Here is a 22309-nt window from a genome sequence, read left to right as displayed (position 1 = left end):
GAGGACGACCAAAAGGACAACCAGACAAGACAGGAAAATAAGGGTAAGCTAGTATAATTTAATTAACTATGTAAATAGATTACTCACATAAATCTGATATAAATCAATCAGTCCATCATGTAACAAACAATCATACATTTCCACCCATAATCATACCACAATGCATGCATTGACTGTTCACTTTACTCTGACTGCCCAGACTGTATGAATTATGTAGATACGACGTTCTTGCACTCGTGGAAAGATAATATAGAAAACCATCAGAATTACCATAACTGGAAACCCAAGCCGCCACATGAGGTTAGCCCTTCATCCCTCACTGTAGCTGGAAACCCAAGTCTACACATGAGTTTAGTCCAATAGTTGGAACTCCAAGCTATACGCAACCAGGCCTCCTGTTACTCTTACCACATGCGCCACCATTCTCTATTTGAGACTCGGTGACCATTAGAATGTCAGGATGAACGACAATTTAGTCTGACCATATTCATACTTTACCATTCAATAACCAATCTTGAGATATTCCTCCCTGGAATACTCTTTCATACCCATATGATTTCATGTGTATCACAATTTAAATACCATACTTCATTAACAACATATTTCCTCATTCGTCATATCTTTAAATACATATCACACATCATAGTGAAACAATAATCCCACCTTTAAACCAGACGGAACGTGAAAGTTCAACATAACCTATGAACAAGAACGAACAAGAGAGAACTCCCAATATGAGAATATGACCGAATGGTCATTTTGAGAATAAGACTCAAGTAGGAGTCGAACATTTGAACTTATATCAAGCACTTATGATTTGGAACGAATAATATCGGCTTAGATCGAACACTGCTAACTTAGTACAATTTACGATATTGAGCACTAGTACATGACTGAGCGCTATCACTAGCCTAACAGCTAGTTCAAGACTGAGCACTATCACTAGCCTAAGAGCTAGTACAAGACTGAGTGCTATCACTAGCCTAACTGCTAGTACAAGATCGAGCGTTATTACTAGACTAATGGCTAGTACAATACCGAGCGCTCTTTAAGAAACCGACTATCAGACTAAGACCAAACACTCTTTAACTTAGACTAATCATTATAGGCTTAGGCCGAACACTTAGGGCTCATGCCGAACACTAAGAGCTTCGACCGGACATCAATACCAACCAAGTACCAATACAAGACGAATCACTACTGAGACCGAGCGGTAGTACAGAATAAGCACTACCGAGACTGAGAGCTACTAAGGCCGAACGGTCATGAACTGGGAGGACTTCAAATGCACCAAACCCAATTAATAACCGAACACAAGAGAAGGCCGAACGACCAAATCAGAGCATGGCCGAGCGGTCAACCTCGAACCCTTAGTGAACTACATAATTATGCAGAATAACTGCAGAATAATGATCGACACCAAACATTACTAATTTCACTATACTCGTCCAACCTCTAATCCTCCAAACATATATCAAACATTTCTTTATACTGGACTAAGATTGCTTAAACTTTTCTAACATTGCTAAGAGAGTTTCATCACAGATTTGAGAATCAATTCTGCAGAATCATAAACTCAATGACCGGGAATTAGATTTCCTATATAGACCAAACCCAAACAATTTCCCCATTTCAATACCACACTACCTTTCAATTTCACTCGGCCACTGAACCATAATCATGCAGATACAAAATTATCATAATCACATCATCAATATTCCACACCAACGGCACCGAACATCCAATTCATCCAATTTTATACTCATACAGCTTTATCCAGATCAGTTTCATACACATGCATACTTATCAAACAACATTTTCATACATCAAAATCAAGTAATTAAATTATTTAGTTTCCCTTACCTTTTGACCGGACCGAACAATGATTATTCTTTTCCAAACTTTGCTTCCTTCCCAGGATTATACCAAGAACACCTATACTTCACCGAACGGTGAAGAAATACCAACCCAAATTACTAGAAAAATAGTCAAAACTAAGAAGAAGGAGCTGATGAACACATGTAACTAGGAACTTGGTTTGCATGTGCTAGGAAGTAGAATTTCTAAGAGAATGAACTTACTTGACTCTAAACTTGATTTTGATTGGTGTAGATTGAAGATCTTGACTCCCAAATTGCTTAGACGGTGACTGTTTGAGGAAAAAGTGAAAGGAGATGGAAGAATTCTAGAGAGAAGGAGGAGAAAAGGTATAGAGGTTTGAGTTTTAGAGGGACATAAATTCTGAGAAATGGGATGAGCTGTGTTTTGGGAAAGCCATATAAAATACTCAAGTTCATCTTTTTGAGACATCTACCTCTTTCTTCCACATGTCATTTTGAGGGGTTTGACATATAAAATGTTTTTTTATTATTAATTAAAAAATATTTATAAGTTTTAAAAGAAATTTTATAAAAATAATTATTAAATAAATAATTTCTATAATTTTTTTATGTAAGTGAAATTTTATTATGAATAATTATTTGAATTAAAAAGGATAGTTATTAAAAGATTAATATTGAAAAAGATCTCTTTATTATGATTAATTATTTTAATTTTAAAAAACAGTTACTAAAAAGATAAAATTGAAAAATTATGTATTATTAAATAATATAACATAATGAAAGAAACTTCTACCTTAAAATAATAGAAATTGGAAAAAAATCCTTAAAATATTGTGATTCAGATTTGACCACTAACTCAAACTATTATATCCGTATAATTGTTTATAAAAAAATAAATTTATAAAAAATAAATTTAATTCTAATTTAGAGACGATCAACACTACTTCATTTAAAAAAATTGATATTAAATTGAATAAAAAATAATAATATTTGATGTTTTTATTGACACGTGAGATTCTAACACATTGACAAAACACTTAAAACAAACTAAAATTAAAATCTAAAAGAAAATACTACAAATTAACACATCACTTAGTTTTAACACAGTTTATAACACATTAAATGAATTCAACAGAAAATATTTTAGCTTAAAAAATGATAGAGCGATATATTTGCAACACTTTATGATAACATAGAGTCAATTGAACTTTGCCAGAATAAGTTATAAAAGTAAAAAGAAAAGTAAATTTATAAAATTATTAAAAATGGAAAATAAAAATCGTAAAAAAAAGTAATTTATATACCTTGTTTTATTTATTTTTCACATTTAAAGGTAACCAGCTGAGTGTATAAAAGAAAATGTTCGAACAATAAGGTTCTGTGCTGTTTGATTGTGTTTTATTTTTTTATAAATTATCCTAAAAAATAATTTGAAATTTAAAAATAGCTACAAAGGTTTTTAATTAAATTTGTTTATATTATAAAAATAATTTATGCTATCATCTAAACATAATAAATAATCACATATGACAAATTTAATAATTTCACATTATTTACTTTAAAGTCACGCATAATTTAATCATTTATTAACTGAAAATATGAAATTTATACTGATAATATGTAGCTTTCAAAATTATTCAAAATTTATTGTGAAAATGTGTTTCTCTTTTTCCTTTCCACATGTTACCTGTTTTCTTTAATTGCAAAATTAAGATAGCAAAGGGAAAACAAAATAATCTATAATTGTTTTTATTTTTCAGTTTTAAAACTAATTAAATCACTACCAGTTTTTAAATATCAGAGAAAAGAATAAAAACTCAAAAATGCTTTCAAAAGAGTTTTAAAAATAGTTCTAGCAAAAACTGCAGATATGCTTTGCCAACAGCAGTGAGCGAAATCAGCTTATAATTCGTTAATTTAAAAAAAAAAATTGTAACAGAAGAAACTATAAATACTACTGCTTCGCGAAAGAGAAAAGTTGAAATTTCTATTATATTTCCTAATATTCCGAAAAGATATTAGTATCTATAAATAAATATTAAACACAAAATTCATTGAAAATGTAAATACTTTATATTTTCAATTAATAAAAAAATAATTTATAAGATGTCATCAACATTCTAGAAAGAAACTATTCTTCGCCCAAATCCAGCCCTCGGATCTGAAACAGCATATGCTAAGGAATAATTCTATGAAATGACGATAAAACCAGAAAATTATTGCTAATGACTTTGTCATCCCTTATCCTTATCCATCCAACGCAAGGGGTAAATCTGTCTCGTGATTGGATATTAAGGGTATACTCGTCTTTTCGTGGCTAAAGTGAGGGGTAAAATCGACAACGAGGTTTTTCTGTAATAATGGAAGTCGTTGGAGGGTAAAAGCGTAATATCAAAGAAACATTTTCATATCAATGTGGGGACCACAGCCCCCACCCCACTAACAGCCAATCAATCTCTATTTAAATCTTTTAAAGGAATAAAATAATGAAATAAATGCTTAGAATATTTCTTCCCTCCCATATTTTAATTACGCTTTAATGTATTTTTTTCGGAATTATATTTTTCCTCAATTTATCATGGTTATTTTGTAAATTTAACTTTCTAATTTTCATCAATTTTAATATATATTATTATATTATTTTGATCATTTGATTAATAGAAATATTTATAATTATTATTATAGTCTAAGTTTATTCTATCCTGTAATTTAAGATTTAATTTTTTTCTCATAATCATGTTATTAACTTTTTTTATAAATAATAAATGGAGTATTGACAGTATTTTAATTGAGATTTTATCTTTCAATTACTTATTTGGATAAATTTAAAAATCTCTTGGTAAAAAGAAGTTATAATTTTTTTTTTTGAAAATATTGAAATAAAATGAAAAAGGGACCATCAACCTTTTTCACTCTATAATTTTATCCATTAATTAGTTTTTTTTAATTAAGATAAATGATTGTATAGGTTTGTCAAATTCGATTCTAAAATAATGAAAATCTTAATTTAATATTTGAGTATGTAAAAAGTAAAATAAATAGGTGGTTTGAAAAGTTTCATTGTATTATTCTATTATTAAATTTAATTTAAAAAATAAATTTGCATTAACATACCATTTGTAGGATTAATTCGATATTAAATTATAAAATGTGTGGACCAAGTCCGATTACTTTATATCTATTTATTTTGGGAGACTAAATCAAATTATATTTCAAAAAACTTAAATTAGTTCTTTTATTTTTCAAACACTTTCGCGACCTACTTTACATTTATGTCCAATATTTTACAAATGTTATTTGTCAACTTACAATTAAATTTATATTTTTAAATTTTAACAAAAGTAAAAAATATTATATTTATTTATTTCTTTGGTTTCTTCTCCTTCCTTTTTCATCTATGGAATCCTTCCCCTCTCTCTCATATGGCTTCTTCTCAAATCCGATTTTTCTCTCTCTAAAACTTTTCTCTCTCCTCTTCTCTCTCTTTCTCCCTACGAATTCATATTTCTCGTTTCTTTTCCGAGAAAGTTCATTCGCATTGCCGATCTCTGCTTGCGTATCTCTTGATTCCACACTTATTCTTTCGAATTCTCACAAGCGGTGAGTTCTTCGTCTTTTCATTTTTTTTTCAAAATTTTCTTCGTGCGTTACGTCAATTTTTGATTCTTTGTGTTGCTTTCGTTTCCTCTGGTTTGTAGCTGCCACGTAAACTCAAATGCAGCTTGAATTGTAGTCTCTTTTTCCTTTGCGATCGGTTTATTTCATAAGAGAATGAGGAATGAAAAAGAAAGCCGAGTTCTTTTTCACTTGCTCTGAGTTCAAACAATACTTTATGGATTCATCACAATGGAAAATACCCGAAATTGTGTTTTCTGAATTGTTTCGGACCAGGTTGTATAGAGCGCGCGTATTCTTTGTGCAAAACTGTTATAATTTTGAGAGAAATACTTTTTATGGTTAGATTGTGAAGAAAACTTCTTCTTCGTCTTTTTTACATATGCATACATATCTTGTGTTTATGTTTATAGCCCTTGTTTGGATTCGCTTATTTGGGGTACATAAATATATATGTATTTTTTTCTTTGGCTTCTTTATATAACTTTTCAAAAAAAATCGTTTTCCATACTTTAAGCTAAACAAAGCACGTTAAATTTACATTTTCTTTCTTTCTTTTTTTGTTTAATTTCTTTGTTGTCTGATATGGATTCTTTGGTCTGATTTACTTGCTGATTGTGGCTCTGGATTGTCGACCAATAGATTTTGGTTTTTGTGCGTTGATTAAAGAGAGTGATATGAGTTGAATTGTTGGTTATAATATTGTACCGACGTAGAGGGTAGGCATGCGTTAGAATTCTTATACAACAAGGCATGGTTGCTGTTGTGTTGCTAGGATCCGACTGTTCGTGGGAAGCTTTGTTTTCTGATCAATGTTATATTTTATTGCTGGGTAGATTAGTGGAGTAAATTCCACGAATTCTTTGGGCTCAGGCCCCCCCTCCCCCCTTCAGAGGATTGAAAGACAAACCTGTCACTTGTCTGACTATTGAGCGATATTATCACTGTTGAGTTTGCACAGTGAAATAATATAATACTGCATTTTCCTATTAATTCACTATTTAAGTGCACATATTGTTCGGTAATTTGTGTAGTTTTCAAACCACTGACATTTATATTTTGTACTGCAGGTTATCACTTGTTCTCCAATGTATGGGATCAGTTTGAAGTCGCTTTAGTCAAACTGAACATGGATATTCATCTAAAATGATAAAGACATCACCCGAACACTGGGTTTTCTGAAGGTTGCAACATGTTGATGGACCTCTCCGTTTTTGTAGATAACTTCTACAATGAAAAGTGGATTGTTGATGATACTAAATGCTTCATGCTATATTTTAACTCTAACCCATGTCTGCAAACTAAGTGCCGACACTGTGTTGACAGTTAGCCATCTCTTCATGGAATCTGTTCCAGTCTCTCTGAAGTTTTATTTATAGTGTTGTAATTCTAACAATGGAAAGGTTAGTTTCTTCTTATCCATTGACTTGTGCATTGTTTCTGGTCCTTCAATTTCCTCATTAAATTAAATTTTTTCTTGTCTGCTATTTTCTTCCTTTCAGATATAAAATTTTGAGAGAGCTCGGGGATGGTTCTTGCGGTCATGTATATAAAGCCCGTGATATGCGAACATATGAGATTGTAAGAAAATCTTGCTAGCTAGAACAATTCTTTTCAACTTCAGCGTATTTATCTACTCATATTCTTTTAATATTCTTGTGCAGTTATCCTTTATTGTTGTTAGATTCGTCCTATATAGTAAACGGCCTTTTGAAGTTCCTTGTCCATTTAATATTCTTTTCGAGTATTAACTTTGTTGTGGATGTTTTTCCCTCCAAGCTTTCATGTTTTTATCTCTTTGATTCTCTGATAAAATTAAAAAAAAAGGTGATCTACAATTTCTATTTTTTGTAAGACATTCTTTTAAGGATAAAAACTTTTTCTGTAAGACTAATGTGATAACAATGTTAACATTCATCATGTTTACATTGTATATTGAAATGGATACACTTCTTTTTTGCTTTAATTATAAACGTTCCTTTTGTTTTCTGGGATGCTCCTTTGAGAGGTACACTTACCGCACTGATTTATGCAGTGGCTTCTTTCATTGTTGTTTAAACTGCACTTTCTACTTTTTAGTATCTTCTGATGTTATGCTCGTGATTTTGTCTATCAGGTTGCTGTCAAAAAGTTGAAAAGAAAGTTTTGTTTCTGGGAAGAATACACAAATTTAAGAGAAGTTAAGGTATATTCTACAGTACTTATTTCTTTATGGAGTTATAGATGGTTTTGCCCCTGCTTGAACTGTAATAAGATTTTGTTTAAATAATGTGTATTGTGCTCCTTCTGCAGGCCCTCCGTAAAATGAATCACCCAAATATCATAAAGTTGAAAGAGGTTGTTAGAGAAAATAATGAACTATTTTTCATTTTTGAATACATGGTAAAGAAACTCATCGTCTTATTGTTTTATTGGTCAGTTATGTTTTATCACTACCATGCAGTTTATCCAAAACTCTTTAATCTCTATAATTAAGGTTGAATGTTCTGTGTTGACACTTGCTTGACAGTGACACTAGATTTCATCTGTTCAGGATTGTAATCTTTATCAATTAATAAAGGAGAGAGAAAAACCCTTTTCAGAGGAAGAGATACGGTGCTTTGTGAGGCAAATGCTGGAAGGACTTAGTCATATGCACAAGAAAGGATTCTTTCATCGGGATTTAAAACCTGGTAATGCATATGATTTCGTTTAACAAATTTTGGACAGCATAATTTTTTGTTTTAACTTTTCAATTCAATCTTTCTAAAAGGTGATATGGCTCTTTATCTAATGAAAAATGATTTCTGCTATGCAGAGAATTTGCTGGTAACAAATGATGTTTTGAAAATTGCTGATTTTGGACTGGCTAGAGAAGTATCATCAATGCCTCCATATACTCAATATGTTTCCACACGGTGGTAAGTCGTATTCTTATGTGGCAGATTTATAATGTCAGTATACATTTTTCAATGTACAATTTCAAATGTCACCTCAAAACTGTCTGTGTACATTTTATCTCGAGGTTTCTTTTTATTCTCATCATCATTATTAAATTTATTCTATTTTTATCTTTGTAATTAAGGTATCGAGCTCCAGAAGTTTTGATGCGAGCCCCTTCTTATACTCCTGCTGTTGGTAGGCATAAATCTCCTTTTAACTTCAATATTTCTGTTTGCATTTGTTATATAGTGGGCTGGTGCTTGTTTTTGGGAACTATGATGGAATGGCTTTAGAGGAAACATTTTAGATTTGTAGTTTCTTCTGCCTCAATCTGTTTTTCCATGGGATCTCCCAAAAGCAAATCCAGACATTTAACCTTGTTCCCTTTATTTTACTGTTTATTGAAGTTTAAGCTAATGCTCACTAGACATTTATTCCTTCAGTTAAATTGATTTGTGGTGTCTCATGGGGGTAGGGAGACAATTCTAGTTGGGGATTAGATATTGTAGGATTACCATTCTCTTTTGTTTAGTCTTGTCTGAATTTATCCTCCGAACATACTGATAAACATATATTTGCATCAATACTGATTTAACAAGGAACTTCAACAATAAAAATTAATGACAAAGGGATTTTACATAAATGTGAACATTCTCTGTGGCCAAACTTGTTTACCATTATTTATTCTGTAACTCTAAGATGATGATATGCTTGCTTTCTTAAATTATTTGCAGACATGTGGGCAGTTGGTGCTATATTAGCTGAGCTTTTTACTTTGACCCCTTTATTTCCTGGTGAAAGGTATATTTTATCCTGTATTTTATGCTTTTGGTCTTTAATTGTAAAAATACTAATAATTGTCTTTTGTTAGTTATACATTTAGCTTTCATCCGTTGAATGTATTTTTTTGAGCCCTTTGTGCATTTACTGACCAATTTTCCATCAACAAAATGTCAATTTGCTATGCTCTCTGCATTTGCATGTGGATGGCATTAAAAAATTTTGCTACCAAAGGTAAAACCTGAGATATTATAATAAAGGGCAGTCATGTTCAAAGGAAATTGAAAGAAACCACTAGATCAAGATGCATTGGCATGTTTTCACTTTCTGTAATTTGAAACATTTTGTCGGTTCATAATGATGAAATGTTTAATGATTTTGATTTCAATGACTAATATACTTGTGGAACAGATTGTTTTTAAGGCTTCATTATACATATCTAAGTTTTGAAGTCATATTTGAAATGTACAAAAAATTTATTCTATGGATCAAGGCATTTGTGTACTGATGTTTTTTTTTCATATGAAATAATTTTTTTTTGTTTGCTAAAAGCAAAATGTTTATACCTCTCTTAAATACACTTCATTTTGGTGTGTTTGATATTTTCCTTTTTCTTTACATATCACACATGTATAAAACTTTTGTCCAATGTAAATTGTATTTGGTATTGATTCAGATGGTATATGTATATTCATAAGATTGGATTATTGTGCTTTTCATTGCATCTTATAAAATTACTTTGACAGTGAAATAGATCAACTGTACAAAATATATGGCATTCTTGGGATGCCAGATTCCTCTGCTTTCACCATCAGGGAAAACAACTCTCAATTATTGGATTTGGTTTCTCATGAAATTGTAAGTGTTCATGTAGCTGGAGTTCAGTCATGTACCAGTCGTTTTGTTGTCCTTTTTTTTCTTTATTCTATTTAATCCCTGATTCTTTTGCAGGTTCCACCTGTGAAACTTTCTAACATCATTCCAAATGCTAGTTCGGAAGCTATAGACTTGATGACAGTATGTTTTAGTTAATTGAATCTCTTTTTTTCTCTGTGCATGCATGCACACACTGACCTTGTAAATACTTCAATCCTCTAATATTCACTGCATTATAAAATCCGTAGCAACTGCTACATTGGGACCCATCAAGAAGGCCAGATGCTGATCAGTCATTACAACATCCATTTTTCCATGTAAGTTTCTCATGAAGCTTATTCTTCTTCACTTAATTTCTTCAACTTACTAATATATTCTATATAGGTGAATGCATGGGTTCCTTATCCACTCAGTGATCCACTTGAGCTGAAGCTGAGTAGCAAGAGTAGGGAATTTTATCTTTTATTTGTGTTTTTTATCCTCGTATTATACTTACACATTTCATTTTGTCTCATCTTAAAATGCTAATTGCATTGGGATAGGTATTTGACTCTATTGTTTATTGTTTTCTTCTTTCACTACTTACAGGGGCAAAGCCAAATCTCGAGCTGAAACTGCAGGATTTTGGCCCCGATCCCGATGATTGTTTTCTTGGCTTGACCTTAGCTGTAAAGCCCAGTGTTTCAAACATAGGTAAATACAACCTTAACTAATTATTTAACCATAGTAAAAGTAACATTGAATAAAGGCTGATAAGGAGGAAAAAGAGAATAAAGACTTTGAATTATATGATATTGTCTACATTGATCTGTTTTTCTTTTTGAAAGTCATTGATGTGATGCAAAGGTATTAAATAGCAAACGAAATACTGTAATATAAGTATGGACCTATTTCCAATGTATCATTTATTATAATCTAAATTATTATGGGATATAATAATGTCTGCTAAACATTGTATACTGGATAAAATTAAAAAAGGGTAATGCTTCCTTACAAAGATGTTTAATAGTGTATGATGAGAAAATAGTGGTCATCAGTAATTTGAATGTTTATTTATGCAAATATATGTTAGATTGTTTATTTATCCAAATGTATCTCCGTTAAAGCTGTCATATGCGGCAATATTCAGTAGTAAAGTAGTTGTTACTTTGATTGTTTGAATTGATATGGCCCTAATTTCTTTTTTTTTTCGGGAGTTTCGAAATTCACATGTTTTGTATTCTCTCCGGAGAAAATATTCTGATTTCCTGGAAACCCTTGGCCTGCATCTGTTGTCAGTTACAATTTGATGAAAATGGTTTTCAATTTGATATGTTGAGTAAGTTTTTTTTCCTGAATGATGTTGGTAGTTCTTTGAGTTGTTTAAACCTTTACAGTTATTATTTTTCACTTAGTAATTGTGCAACCCTTTGGCCTTTTACATTTTAAAACTTTTTTTATTTTCCTTGTTTTATTAGTAATGCCCTTTGCTGACCATTTAATTTTTCTTTTTGCTGCAGATGTGGTCCAAAATGTATCGCAGGGTGTAAGAGAGGTTGGTGTATGGTGCTGTTAATCCTTTAGCTTGTTATATTTAATGTTTTGTAATCATAATACAACCGTTGTTTACCTCTATTTTGACTTAATCGACCATATGAACATGCAGAACATGCTATTTTGCTCAGATTTTAATGATCATTCGGACCAGTCAGGTGATAATTAGTTTCTTACCTTCTAGTTGCATTATAATCTTTACTAAGTTTTTGTTTTTTTTTACAAAGAAGATAATTAAAAAGGTTATATTCAGGCCTGATTTATTTTTTGGGAAATATTCATTCTACTTTCTCTGCTTTGTTTGGTGAAAGAATAATCTTCTAGTATAAAGAAGAAATCATTCTATTTTCACAAGCAAGTTTACATGGGGATGAGAATAACTCCTAACCATGCTTTGGTTCACTAATGAGAACTCAAACTTGTAGGATTTATGATGGGAAAACAAAGCGTAGGTGTGTAACATAAAGATGATACATTTAAACAATTGAAACCTCTTATTTGAAAATAGAAAAGAAAAGGACTGCATGACCATATATATTTGAACACCGTTCACAGAATCTTTGGCGAGGACCAAATTAACTGATCATCATTATGACGCTTAAGTAAGACAATCCGATGCCACATATGAAATGGTTTATTAATCTTTTGATGACATGAGTTTCTTGTTTAAAACTCGACGATGTTGACGAGTTATATTTATTTGGTGATATAGTATTCTGGACCTTATTATCTCCTGATCGAAATGGTGTTGCTAACTCAACAGAGACTTCACTGTCACTGTCATTCAGGTAAAATGCCTTTTGCCTTTTCTGATATTGTTCATTGTCCATTGATATTTTGTTCTTTTCTTATCTCTTATTTTAGCACCAAGTTAAATTTAGGAAAAAGGAAAATGCTGTATTAGATTAAATTTGAATTATAATTTGTTTTCTAACCTGAATATAGATACATGACCTATCGTTTTACTCTTTCCAGTTCAGTGCAACAACATCAGCCAATTGGAGTTCCACAGTCTACGGGATTTTCTTTTCAGCCTTTGCAGCCTAACATCTTAACTACACCATTTTTGGCACTGTCTTCTCCCTTCCAGCGCGGCCACTGCCTTTGAATGACTCAACTTTGAACTGCAGCAGTACGATATGGAATCTTGATCATATGCATATAATACTTTTTATTTATTGAAAATTAATATTTTGTACAGTTCTGTTTTCACTCAAAATAGTTTCTTCCTCCTTGCCATGAAATATAATGTAATTACCGAGCAAATTCTATAATGATACTTGATTCCATTCCTTAACTGTAACATCGAAATTGAGACCGTGTATTTCCAGAACTGAAATAGAGAGCACGAAAGAAACATGTCAAAGTCCTTGTTTCTTTAATATTCTAAAAGGATTCTTTTTCTTTCTCTGAACCTTGTTTGTCTTATTAGAAAGTGCTTGCTTCTTGAGTACATCTTTATTTCTCAAAATGCTAACTTATGAATGAATGCATAAATAGAGTACTTCAGTTTTAAGTTTCTTTAATATGAATGAAAACTGACACATGGTCCTACTTAAAAGTTAAGCAACCGGGCTTATCGAGGTACAACTGCAAAGGTAGTTTGGTTCTTATTGGTTGCTTATGAGGAAAAAAGTGTTAAGTATTTCCAGAAATATGTAGAATTTTAAAAAGGGTGTTAAGTGTTTCATGTTCTCTTCTAACTTTTGTTTTCCTTTATTTTTTTTTAACCAAAATACTCCTGTCTTATTTTCTGTCTGCATTAGTTAATATGTAAAGTTTCTTCATTTGAATTTTCTGAAGTCACCGTGGACAAGTTTCTTGATTCCTAGTCATCGCTATTGTAGGGAGTAGCATTCTTGGTAATTTACCTTGAAAATATAAATACAAGTTTTTAAGCTATAAATATTCAACCTGTTAGGTGGTGTATTTTGCTTTAATATTCTCAATCTTTCTCTTCCTTGAATCTTACAATGGCATTGGAGTGAGTTTTGCCAAGCATGGTTGTGGTTTGTCCTCCTTCCTTTTTCTCATGCATTGTTACATCTTTTTCAGCTATTGTTCATGTTCATGTCATGTTGCTACCTAAAAGTTAAGGTCATAGACGAAAATTATATGTAAAATTTTGTATGATATAATTTGTAATTTTTTTTATTTTCATCAATAAAATATACATTTTACAAATGAATATTTGTACTATTTTCCGTAGTTAATGTTGAATAAGATCTAGGTAAATTTATAATTAAGACTTGAGTAATTTAAGTTGAATATTGTCAATAATATATTATAAGTAACTATATATTTAAATAGTGTAGCCAAAACCTTAGTCATGGAATATCTTATCAAATTATCTATACCTATTAAATTTTCTAGATATATTAATAAAAAAAATTGAACTTTGTAATAATTTTATAATTATTTTTGGTATACACATTTCGTTAGTAATTTTATTTTTATTAACTATTTACCATAAAAACTACTTATAATAAATTCATAAAAATAATTTACTTTATATCTCACTCTTAAATAATTATGATACAAAATAATTCTTTATATTAAAAAAAAAATAATACGCATGCGCTTTGACTTGTTTTCCACTATTACAATGCATAAGGTTTTTTTTATTAAGCTTGAAGTAACAGCTTGAACTGCCTTTCTGCCACATTCCTGGACATATATATAATATCTCATGGTTAGCTTAGAAGATATTCTACAAATGATGTACTGTTTATGGAGTAAAAGTTAGAATACTTAGCTTTGACACCTCATGTTTACATGAATTATTGATTTATTTAAGGAAAAGTTATAATACAATAAGTTTCATTTTCTAACGCATCCTAACTAAATTGACCCTTTCTGAATCACAGATCATTTGGTGCATGTGAATGAGAAAAAATAAAAGAAAATTACAAACATGAGGAATTAGATCAAAACTCATGTGTGAAAGAAACTCAAACAAACATAAAATCTCATCGCATAATTTGTTGTTTATGAACCATCTATTAATTAACGGACGTATAATTTGTAAGTATAAGGTAGTTAATGTTGCATTTATCATAACCTCATTTCCAAAACATAGTTATAATTTTCACATCTTTCTTAGTGTGATCGCAGACATTAAAGTATATATTTTCCACACATTTGTATCCAAGACATCTTTTGATACAACCGGTTAGCAATTCAAGTGAATCTAAATTTCATATTGGATAAAAATGAGAAAGTAAAACACTATATAAAGATGAAAGTCCATTAACCCATTGTCTTAAGGTTTTGGGTAGAGAATGGTGTCAATCATTTATATGATTGGACTTATATCTCATTGGTATTTGTGTCTCCTCCTTACACTAAAAGTTCAATACAAATTTGGCTACCATACTCAGCATGCTAGATGCCACCATTGACTGCATGTCTAAGATCTCCCATTACACCATTATCGACATTACATTTGATACGAGTAACTTTGTAGGAGTTGGAGGATGTATATGTTAATAAAGAAATGTTTCATAATAATAAAGTCATGAATATAATCACTAACATGTCTTGTGAACGTCTTGTAACCTAAACATTTTAAACCAATTATAAGACAACAAGTTTGTATAACTTAGAGTTTAAACCTAGGTTGTATATTAAAAGAAACATTGATTTGCAATCTAATTTTAATCCATGTTTGTTTATGATGATTTATTGTATATGTGGATGAAAGAGCGAGCAATGCACGACATTGTTTAAGATGATTTGAGCGGAATTGCGCGTGTGGATTTGTGAGATGCAATGAAGGAGTGCTTATTGTTATCGTGCTGAGAAGAGAAATGAAAAACACATCACACATATGAAGTTACACGTTTGTCCTTTGATAGAAGCCATTAACATGGAAGAGAAGGAACTTTTGCAGAAGAAAATCGACTTTGGAAAGAAAAGAATAGATTCACCCCTATTTATGTTTTCAAGAGAATCGATTATCCTATTTTACGAAACCAAAATCAATTATTCTCTCATGTCTCACCCATAATAAATTCTTATCAGTGTTCTTACATCCATGCAATTAAATCCTTCTCTACCATAACTGATTTAGTTGCATTTTGTGTTATTACTTTTTCATTTGTGATTTTGTTTGTGAACTAGTGCTTGTTGATGTGGTTGAAATAAATTGCATGGAAGACAAAAAAATAATAATTAAATAATAATAATAATAATAATTAACTTTTACAAACTTTTCTGTTATTTTCGTACTTCTAACCATATTTATTTGAAGACATAATTCACTTTGGCCTTTGTTTTTTCTTAAATTCACTTTTAAATATTTTTAATTTGAATTAACGAATTAGAATTGATACACTGAATTCAATTCAATTCAAACCAGCATCACGAAATAAACATAAGAATACAACTATAATTAATATCTAAATTGAATCCAGGGTGTAATTGAAAATGTTTTACCAAACAAATTCAGTTATATTTAAATAATATTGAAGTACGAATGTTTAGAATCATAGAAATATCAAATCTCAATAAGTAAAAGATGCAATCGAAAAATTAACTCTAAAATTTAGGAATCCATAAAAGAGTAACGAAGTAGAAAATTAAATTATATTCTAGAAATGTAAAGAGAAATAATAAAGAAGGAAGCTAATGAAAGAACTTGTATTGAAATTAATTGAAGTTGTATAAGAGTGTGAAAATAGTTGAAAGTGATCATGCTGTTCTCAAAGAACATAAATGACTTATCAGAAGTCACATTACAACTTTCTTTATGAATCTAATGAGAAGAGAATGTTTTTTTGGCTCAGACGCTTTTTCCATGTTCTCTGCTTCACCCAATATTAGATACACCGTTGTGTTCTTGACCACCAATCCATCACCAAAGTTCACAAATATCTCCACATTGTCTCCAGATTCTAAATTTGACATTATGTCATCCCAATCTTCATCTTTAAAGGAAATTACTGTGCCATGGTTGTGTATATGGAATGTACACTTTGTGTAATTAACAATTATGAAAGTAGTAAATTCAGGTTCAATGATCTTAGGAGTTGATAAATAAACAACACACAAAATCATTCCTTTCATATCACCATCTTCAGGCACAACGAAAGAAACAGAGTGTCCCTCACCCATATGGGCCATACAATAAGGATCATTCACAGCTGGGAGACAAACATCACAAGAATCACTGCTTGACACTACCTGCACCATAAGATAAAAGGCTTGGTCATTTATCTAATTTTTCTATTCAAATTCTCTTCTATAATCATTATTTTAACATTAATAATTACAAAGTGAGCATTTATAATCAAACAAACAACAATTCAATACATAATCAAAACATACCGATGGTAATTAATCTAAACAAATCTAATTGATAGTTTTGTTCTATATGTATCATCATTACGTCGTTAGTGATTTACAAAGCATTTATGTTTTTGTTTGTTTTAGTGTATTTCTTCGACGAATGGAAATATAACAATGGTGAAGCCAGTAAAATAAAGTAAGAAAGTATTGAAATAAAAGAAAAATCACTTGATTAGTTGATTACCAAAATCAGAAACTTCTAGACGAGGTTCTATGGTAATAGGAATTAAGCATGTTGTTCTTACCCGCTCTAATAATCATATTAAAGAACGTCACTCAATAAGATCTTTTAAATCTCTTCGCAGAACACTCAATCTATGTTAGTTATGGTTTTACTATTTATTAAACTTCCAAGTAAATACTATTTTAATAGGAATATGGATTTATAATCTATGTTAATCCTATAAATACAACTAGTATTTATGAAAAATATTTGATAAACAATTACTATCACTTTATTCTAAAATATCCTAACTCCCTTAGCATCAGATAATCTTTTGAGATGGATCTTGCATCTCAAAAGCAAGAAGACTCTTTTCAAACAAAAGGAACAATAAAAATACTACTTTCAGATCTTGCCATTTGTCCGTAAGTCCAAATTCAAGATCCCGCTAATAACAAGTGCTAAAATTGATTATTGTAGTTTGACTCATATATTTCATTAGGATTGATTTATTATGTTCTCTTGATTATTAACTAAAATGATATAGTGACTGTAAGAAACAGAGACAAAGCTAGAGAAGAACCTCAGATATGTTATCGCTCACAGCAGTGAAGAATTGATGGTATGCTCCAACACCAATCAAAGAACACCTGAAGTGCTGCTTTGAAATTCCTGATTCTGTGATATTCGCGAAATATTCAACTAAAATATTTTTCACTTGCTTAGATAATTGAAATTCGGTGTCACATGCTACCAAAACACTTCGAATATTTGCAAGGGTGCTAAGCAATGGTGCAATATCAATCGTATCATCCTCCATATCCATGCAAAACGAATGAATATAAGAGATGGGATTCATTATTGGGGACATCCAAGACCGAATGATAGAAGGAAAAATATTATGAGACAATCCCTCAAATCCACGTAGGGATATATATCCAATGCTTTTTGAGCTTACAATTGAGAAAGGAACTTCTTTCACGGCTGTATTTTCAGCAATTAGAGTTATCAAGGATTCCAACTTTGCTATATCTTTATCCATTATGTCAATCTTGGAACAACCAGAGAGAACGAAGGTTCTTAAATATTTCAAGTCATATATCTCTGTTGGAAGATTGTTTAGACTTGTACAGTATTTCAAATTTAGCAGTATAAGACTGTTGAGTGATCCAATAGATCGGTGTACTTTGCTCAATCTCGAACAATATTTGAAAATAAGGTGTTCAAGACTTGGTAATCCGGTAAAGTCAGGGGTTGTAGTTAAATGCTTGGAGTGACTGAGGTTAAGGACTTTTAGCGATGTCATAACCTGCACCAAGATAGTTTTTCATTTTAGAAATATTAGAGTACAAATTAAAAATGAAGTAATAGCAAGCTACTAATTTATTTTAATTAAGTTGTGTTTTAACGAGAAGTGGGTGGTAATAAAACCTGGGGTGTTTTCCAGAGAAATCGAAGAAGACTGCGTTTTAAATCAATAGCTATTGCATCATGCTCATAAAAGTTGTTAGGTAGACCTTCTGAAGAAAGCCCATGCCAACTGATCCATCTTAGTTTCTTAAGAAGGTACTCAGAATTTACAGTCGGTTGTTCCCTATCGGAGACATTGATAGGCAACCACTGCATGGCTTTTGTCCCCTGTGATGAAAATTCCAAATAAAAACAAATGTACTGCACAGGACAAAGTAAATGCTTTCAAAAGAAGTTTCAAATCACATGTAAAGAATGTTCTTACATATTTTTTATCCTTATCAAACCACAGTCGCCTGTTCTTCCCAAAATCCTTTCCTGAATTTTCATGAATAATTTGTATTCCGATGTGTTGTAGCGAAGGATGCATTCCTAATTTGTTATTCTTGTTAATTTTGACGAGGTTACGCTCGATGAGAACTCTTATTGCAATATCAGCGTCTACTCCACAGCCATTTAGAATCTTCCTTACATAGGGTCTGCTCTTACCAATAAAGAAACAACATATATCAAGGAATATATCTTTTTCCATTTCATTGAGTGAACCTTCGATGCTTACTTTTATTATCTCTCGAAAAATACGCCTGTTAACCATCTGCATCTCAACCTTCTCAACTTTAAACAATACACTGTTCCATTCTTCTTTCGTCCTTTTAAATAAACTACTTCCAACGACTTCAAGAGCTAGTGGTAGTCCTTCACAATAACTAACTACTTTTCTGGCAAGGTCTTCGTATTCTTCTTTTGGTTTTGCTTCTCTAAATGCGTGCCAACTAAAAAGCTCAAGGGACTCCTCTTCGTTCATTGGCTCTACCCGAAAGTCAGAACGAACTCGATCTCTCAGGTGTATTCCATATGTTGATGTAACGATTATAACAGTTCCTTCAACTAACAATTTAAGACAATCCCATAGGTCGAATAAATGATTAAAGTAATTTACTTCGTCAAGTACAATCAGAACCCTTTTTCCTAAAAGACTTTCCCGAATCATAGTTCTTCCCACATCAACGCTAGGAATCTCCACCTTTTGTTTTAGGACATCTAAAAGAAGTTGTTCTTGTAAACGAAGTTCCCCTCTTATTCCGCTAACAAGTGAAATATTTTCAATGAAACTTTTGTCCTTGAATGTCCAATGAATTTGATTGTAGATGGCTTTGGCAAGAGTGGTTTTACCGGATCCTTCCGGTCCCTGTATCTCTATCATACAAACTTCAGTGGATTTATTTTTGATAGTTCGAATCAGATGTTCCACGTGGGATTGTAATCCAACAGGAAATTTAGTAGCAGACAAGACTGGTAAATTAACAACGCTCTTAACAATTTTCTCCACTAATTCAGCATCACTCCTTCAAGTTCAAGAACAATAACAGAAGTAGTAATGTATTAAGAAAATGAAATCGGAGGCTTAAAAGATGGTTGATTGAGTGAGTGATGTACCTGTGATTGCTCTCATCCCATCCAAAGAAATTTGCAGCTTTGGTGAGTGCATGGCTCCACCTGGACATGCCATGCTCCAGTTCTTGTTCTGAAAATGTTTGTTGAGCAGTTGCCTTCAAGGCTTTTCCAAAGTCACCCTTCTGAAGACTTACATCAGATGGCTGGATTTCATAATATACGGGCAGAACATGTCGGCAATAAGTTTCGTGCCATTTGATGATTTGTTGAAGCTGATGAAGACACCAAGCAGATTGAGAATAGGTTTGGGTGAAAACAACAATTGCTACCCGACAGTGGCTGAGAATAGGTTCTTGGATGTGTGTTGACTTCACTGCATTGGGGTGATGAAGGAAAGTGGTGAGAGCAACAGTAGAGAGGGCAGAATTGAGATGAGAAACAAATTTTCTGTGGATGTCTTCTCCAGTGAAGTTGATGAGCACATCGTACTTCCGTGGGAGTTTGTATGATGAGGAGGCGTTATCCATAGAAAGGAATTGATGAGAGGTCAGGAAGAGTTAGAAGAGAAAAAAGCAATACTGCAATACAGAGGAGATGATTGCATCTTATAACAATTATATAGTTTTAATCTTTTATTAATAAATGTTAAATAAAATGTTAACACATATATAATCACAATTGAATTTTTATCTAATTATTTTAATACTGTTAAGACAACATATATAACTGTTTGGTTTTTCTTTAATAACTTGGAAGAGTGTTGGTCACATTTTTGTTGGACGTTTGCAGTACGTCATACCACCATTGAAGAGTATCGTATAAATGTCTTAATGAGTGTCCCTACAAGAAGAAAATTCCACACCACGCGGTGTGCTGCTCAAAATAATAAATGTGTAATTAATTTATATGATCTAAGTTAAGTTAATATCTTCTATATGTCTTAATAGCTTATTAAAATTTGATTTAGCGGTTATCAGTGTAATATTGTTTAACGCAGTTAATTTTATTATTATTTCTTTATTCAATTTCGAACCCATCTAAGCTCTAAATAATACTTTTCATCCCAGTTTTACATATTTCTTATTTTTTTCTCCTATTTACTTTTTTTTTTATATTTAAGATTCTAATTTTGTCTTATATGACAAGAGAAAATGTTTTATGGAAATTGGGAAATTATGTGAGAATGAAGATGCAAATAATATGTAAAAAAAAATAAAATTAGGAAAAGAAAGCATTTTAAATAGAATACTTCTTCCTTTGTTTGAACTACCCTATTTAATGTATTTATTGTGAAAAAAAAGACATATAGTATAGAAGAATCCGAATTAATATTTTAGGGGAAAACCTATTAGACTATGACAAGTATTATGTGTACTGTTTACCGATCAAAACTAGAATTTCACATATATGATATATATTGACATATGATTAAAACCGATTTTAAATTTCAATTTTGTTGACCTTTTATCCCCTTAGAGTTTACATTTTTGCATATTAGGGTTTCAAAACTCTTTAAACTTGATTTATGTTCTTCTTATTACTTTATTTTAGTATATTCTATTTTGTAGTATTTATGTGTTCAATGATGTCCTCCTTAAAGATGGTTCAACAATGAATTTTCTAGTTGCATTGCATAAGTATATATTTTCTAACTCAAATTGATCCAATGATACTTAATTTCATGCACTCACAATGTTTTAAGATTTTGTAATTGTGTTTATCATTCTCTTTATTGTTATTTGTTTTCTTTCAGGAAGCTAGAATCACATACTCACAATGCTGTAAGATTTTTCTAATTTATATCTTGTTTTTACTGAAGATGTATATTGAAAGTGTGTTTAGATCTCCTTTTAACTGAAAAAGTAAATTTCTCTTTGATTTCTTCCAGGTAAGTTAGAATCATAAGCTCTCACGATGCTCTAAGATTTTGTAATTGTGTTTCTATCCTTTTTACTGTAATTGTATATTGTAATTATACTTAGGTTTAATTATCTTGAATGTCTTTATTTTATGTATAATTATTAGATCCTCGTATTTTTTTATCTTTTTATAAATTTGAAAATTTGAGTTAATTTTGATCTTACCGTTAAATGTAGTGGATACTGTTAAAATTTGTGTCTGATGGCATGCTGACTGAGCAATGATTAAGCACGTGACACTGAAACTTATACTCCTCTCGACTCACTCAAATCCCCAAAATGTTCAATCCTCAAACCTCGCCATCGTCACTGTCGCTGTCGGTCATGACTCTGCCGACAACCCTTCTCGACCATGAAACCACATCATCGACCTTCCCAACATCGAGGACGACAATGATTTACGTATCCTTAATTTCACTCTCGCAAACACTTCATTTGGCAAACGA

General features: G+C 31.3%; 2 protein-coding genes across 4 annotated transcripts; one reads left to right on the top strand and one right to left on the bottom strand.

Annotated features, from left to right (window-relative positions):
- Positions 1–5251: 5251 nt before the first annotated feature.
- LOC148191714 (serine/threonine-protein kinase MHK-like) lies at positions 5252–12981 on the top strand. Of its 2 annotated transcripts, XM_088100312.1 has the most exons (19): positions 5252–5441; positions 6527–6640; positions 6783–6859; positions 6959–7037; positions 7573–7641; positions 7749–7838; positions 7990–8128; positions 8254–8356; positions 8521–8573; positions 9113–9179; positions 9905–10016; positions 10110–10175; positions 10283–10351; positions 10419–10479; positions 10623–10727; positions 11534–11568; positions 11680–11725; positions 12280–12355; positions 12543–12981. In XM_088100312.1, exons 3-19 carry the CDS (start codon positions 6852–6854, stop codon positions 12673–12675), a joined length of 1311 nt encoding a protein of 436 aa, XP_087956438.1. In that variant the 5' UTR covers positions 5252–5441; positions 6527–6640; positions 6783–6851; the 3' UTR covers positions 12676–12981. The 2 variants fall into 2 exon arrangements, with proteins under 2 accessions (XP_087956438.1, XP_087956439.1); XM_088100313.1 differs by having other exon boundaries at positions 5255–5441; positions 6527–6859; positions 7749–7793.
- Positions 12982–16194: 3213 nt separating this feature from the next.
- Positions 16195–20525, bottom strand: LOC124837952 (disease resistance protein RPV1-like). 2 transcript variants are annotated; one of them, XM_088100308.1, is made up of 5 exons: positions 19987–20525; positions 18815–19895; positions 18511–18750; positions 17663–18388; positions 16195–16751 (listed from the first exon to the last, which is right to left on the bottom strand). In XM_088100308.1, exons 1-5 carry the CDS (start codon positions 20469–20471, stop codon positions 16299–16301), a joined length of 2985 nt encoding a protein of 994 aa, XP_087956434.1. In that variant the 5' UTR covers positions 20472–20525; the 3' UTR covers positions 16195–16298. The 2 variants fall into 2 exon arrangements, with proteins under 2 accessions (XP_087956434.1, XP_087956433.1); XM_088100307.1 differs by having other exon boundaries at positions 18511–18717.
- Positions 20526–22309: the final 1784 nt, after the last annotated feature.

This window comes from Vigna umbellata, chromosome 10 (genome assembly GCF_029865625.1).
Source record: "Vigna umbellata cultivar VRB3 chromosome 10, Vumbellata_1.0, whole genome shotgun sequence".
Lineage (NCBI taxonomy): Eukaryota > Viridiplantae > Streptophyta > Magnoliopsida > Fabales > Fabaceae > Vigna > Vigna umbellata.
Note: the sequence above shows the minus strand (reverse complement) of the source record. Positions and strands in the feature narration are given on the sequence as shown.

Coding starts and splice junctions, on each gene's coding strand:
- LOC148191714 (XM_088100312.1), top strand. Junction 7,839..7,989: donor TTTTCATTTTTGAATACATG/GTAAAGAAACTC, acceptor TCATCTGTTCAG/GATTGTAATCTTTATCAATT. Junction 8,357..8,520: donor CAATATGTTTCCACACGGTG/GTAAGTCGTATT, acceptor TTTGTAATTAAG/GTATCGAGCTCCAGAAGTTT.
- LOC124837952 (XM_088100308.1), bottom strand. CDS start 20,471: ATGGATAACGCCTCCTCATCATACAAACTCCCACGGAAGTACGATGTG. Junction 19,896..19,986: donor TGGGATGAGAGCAATCACAG/GTACATCACTCA, acceptor TTGAACTTGAAG/GAGTGATGCTGAATTAGTGG. Junction 16,752..17,662: donor TGAGCGATAACATATCTGAG/GTTCTTCTCTAG, acceptor CTTATGGTGCAG/GTAGTGTCAAGCAGTGATTC.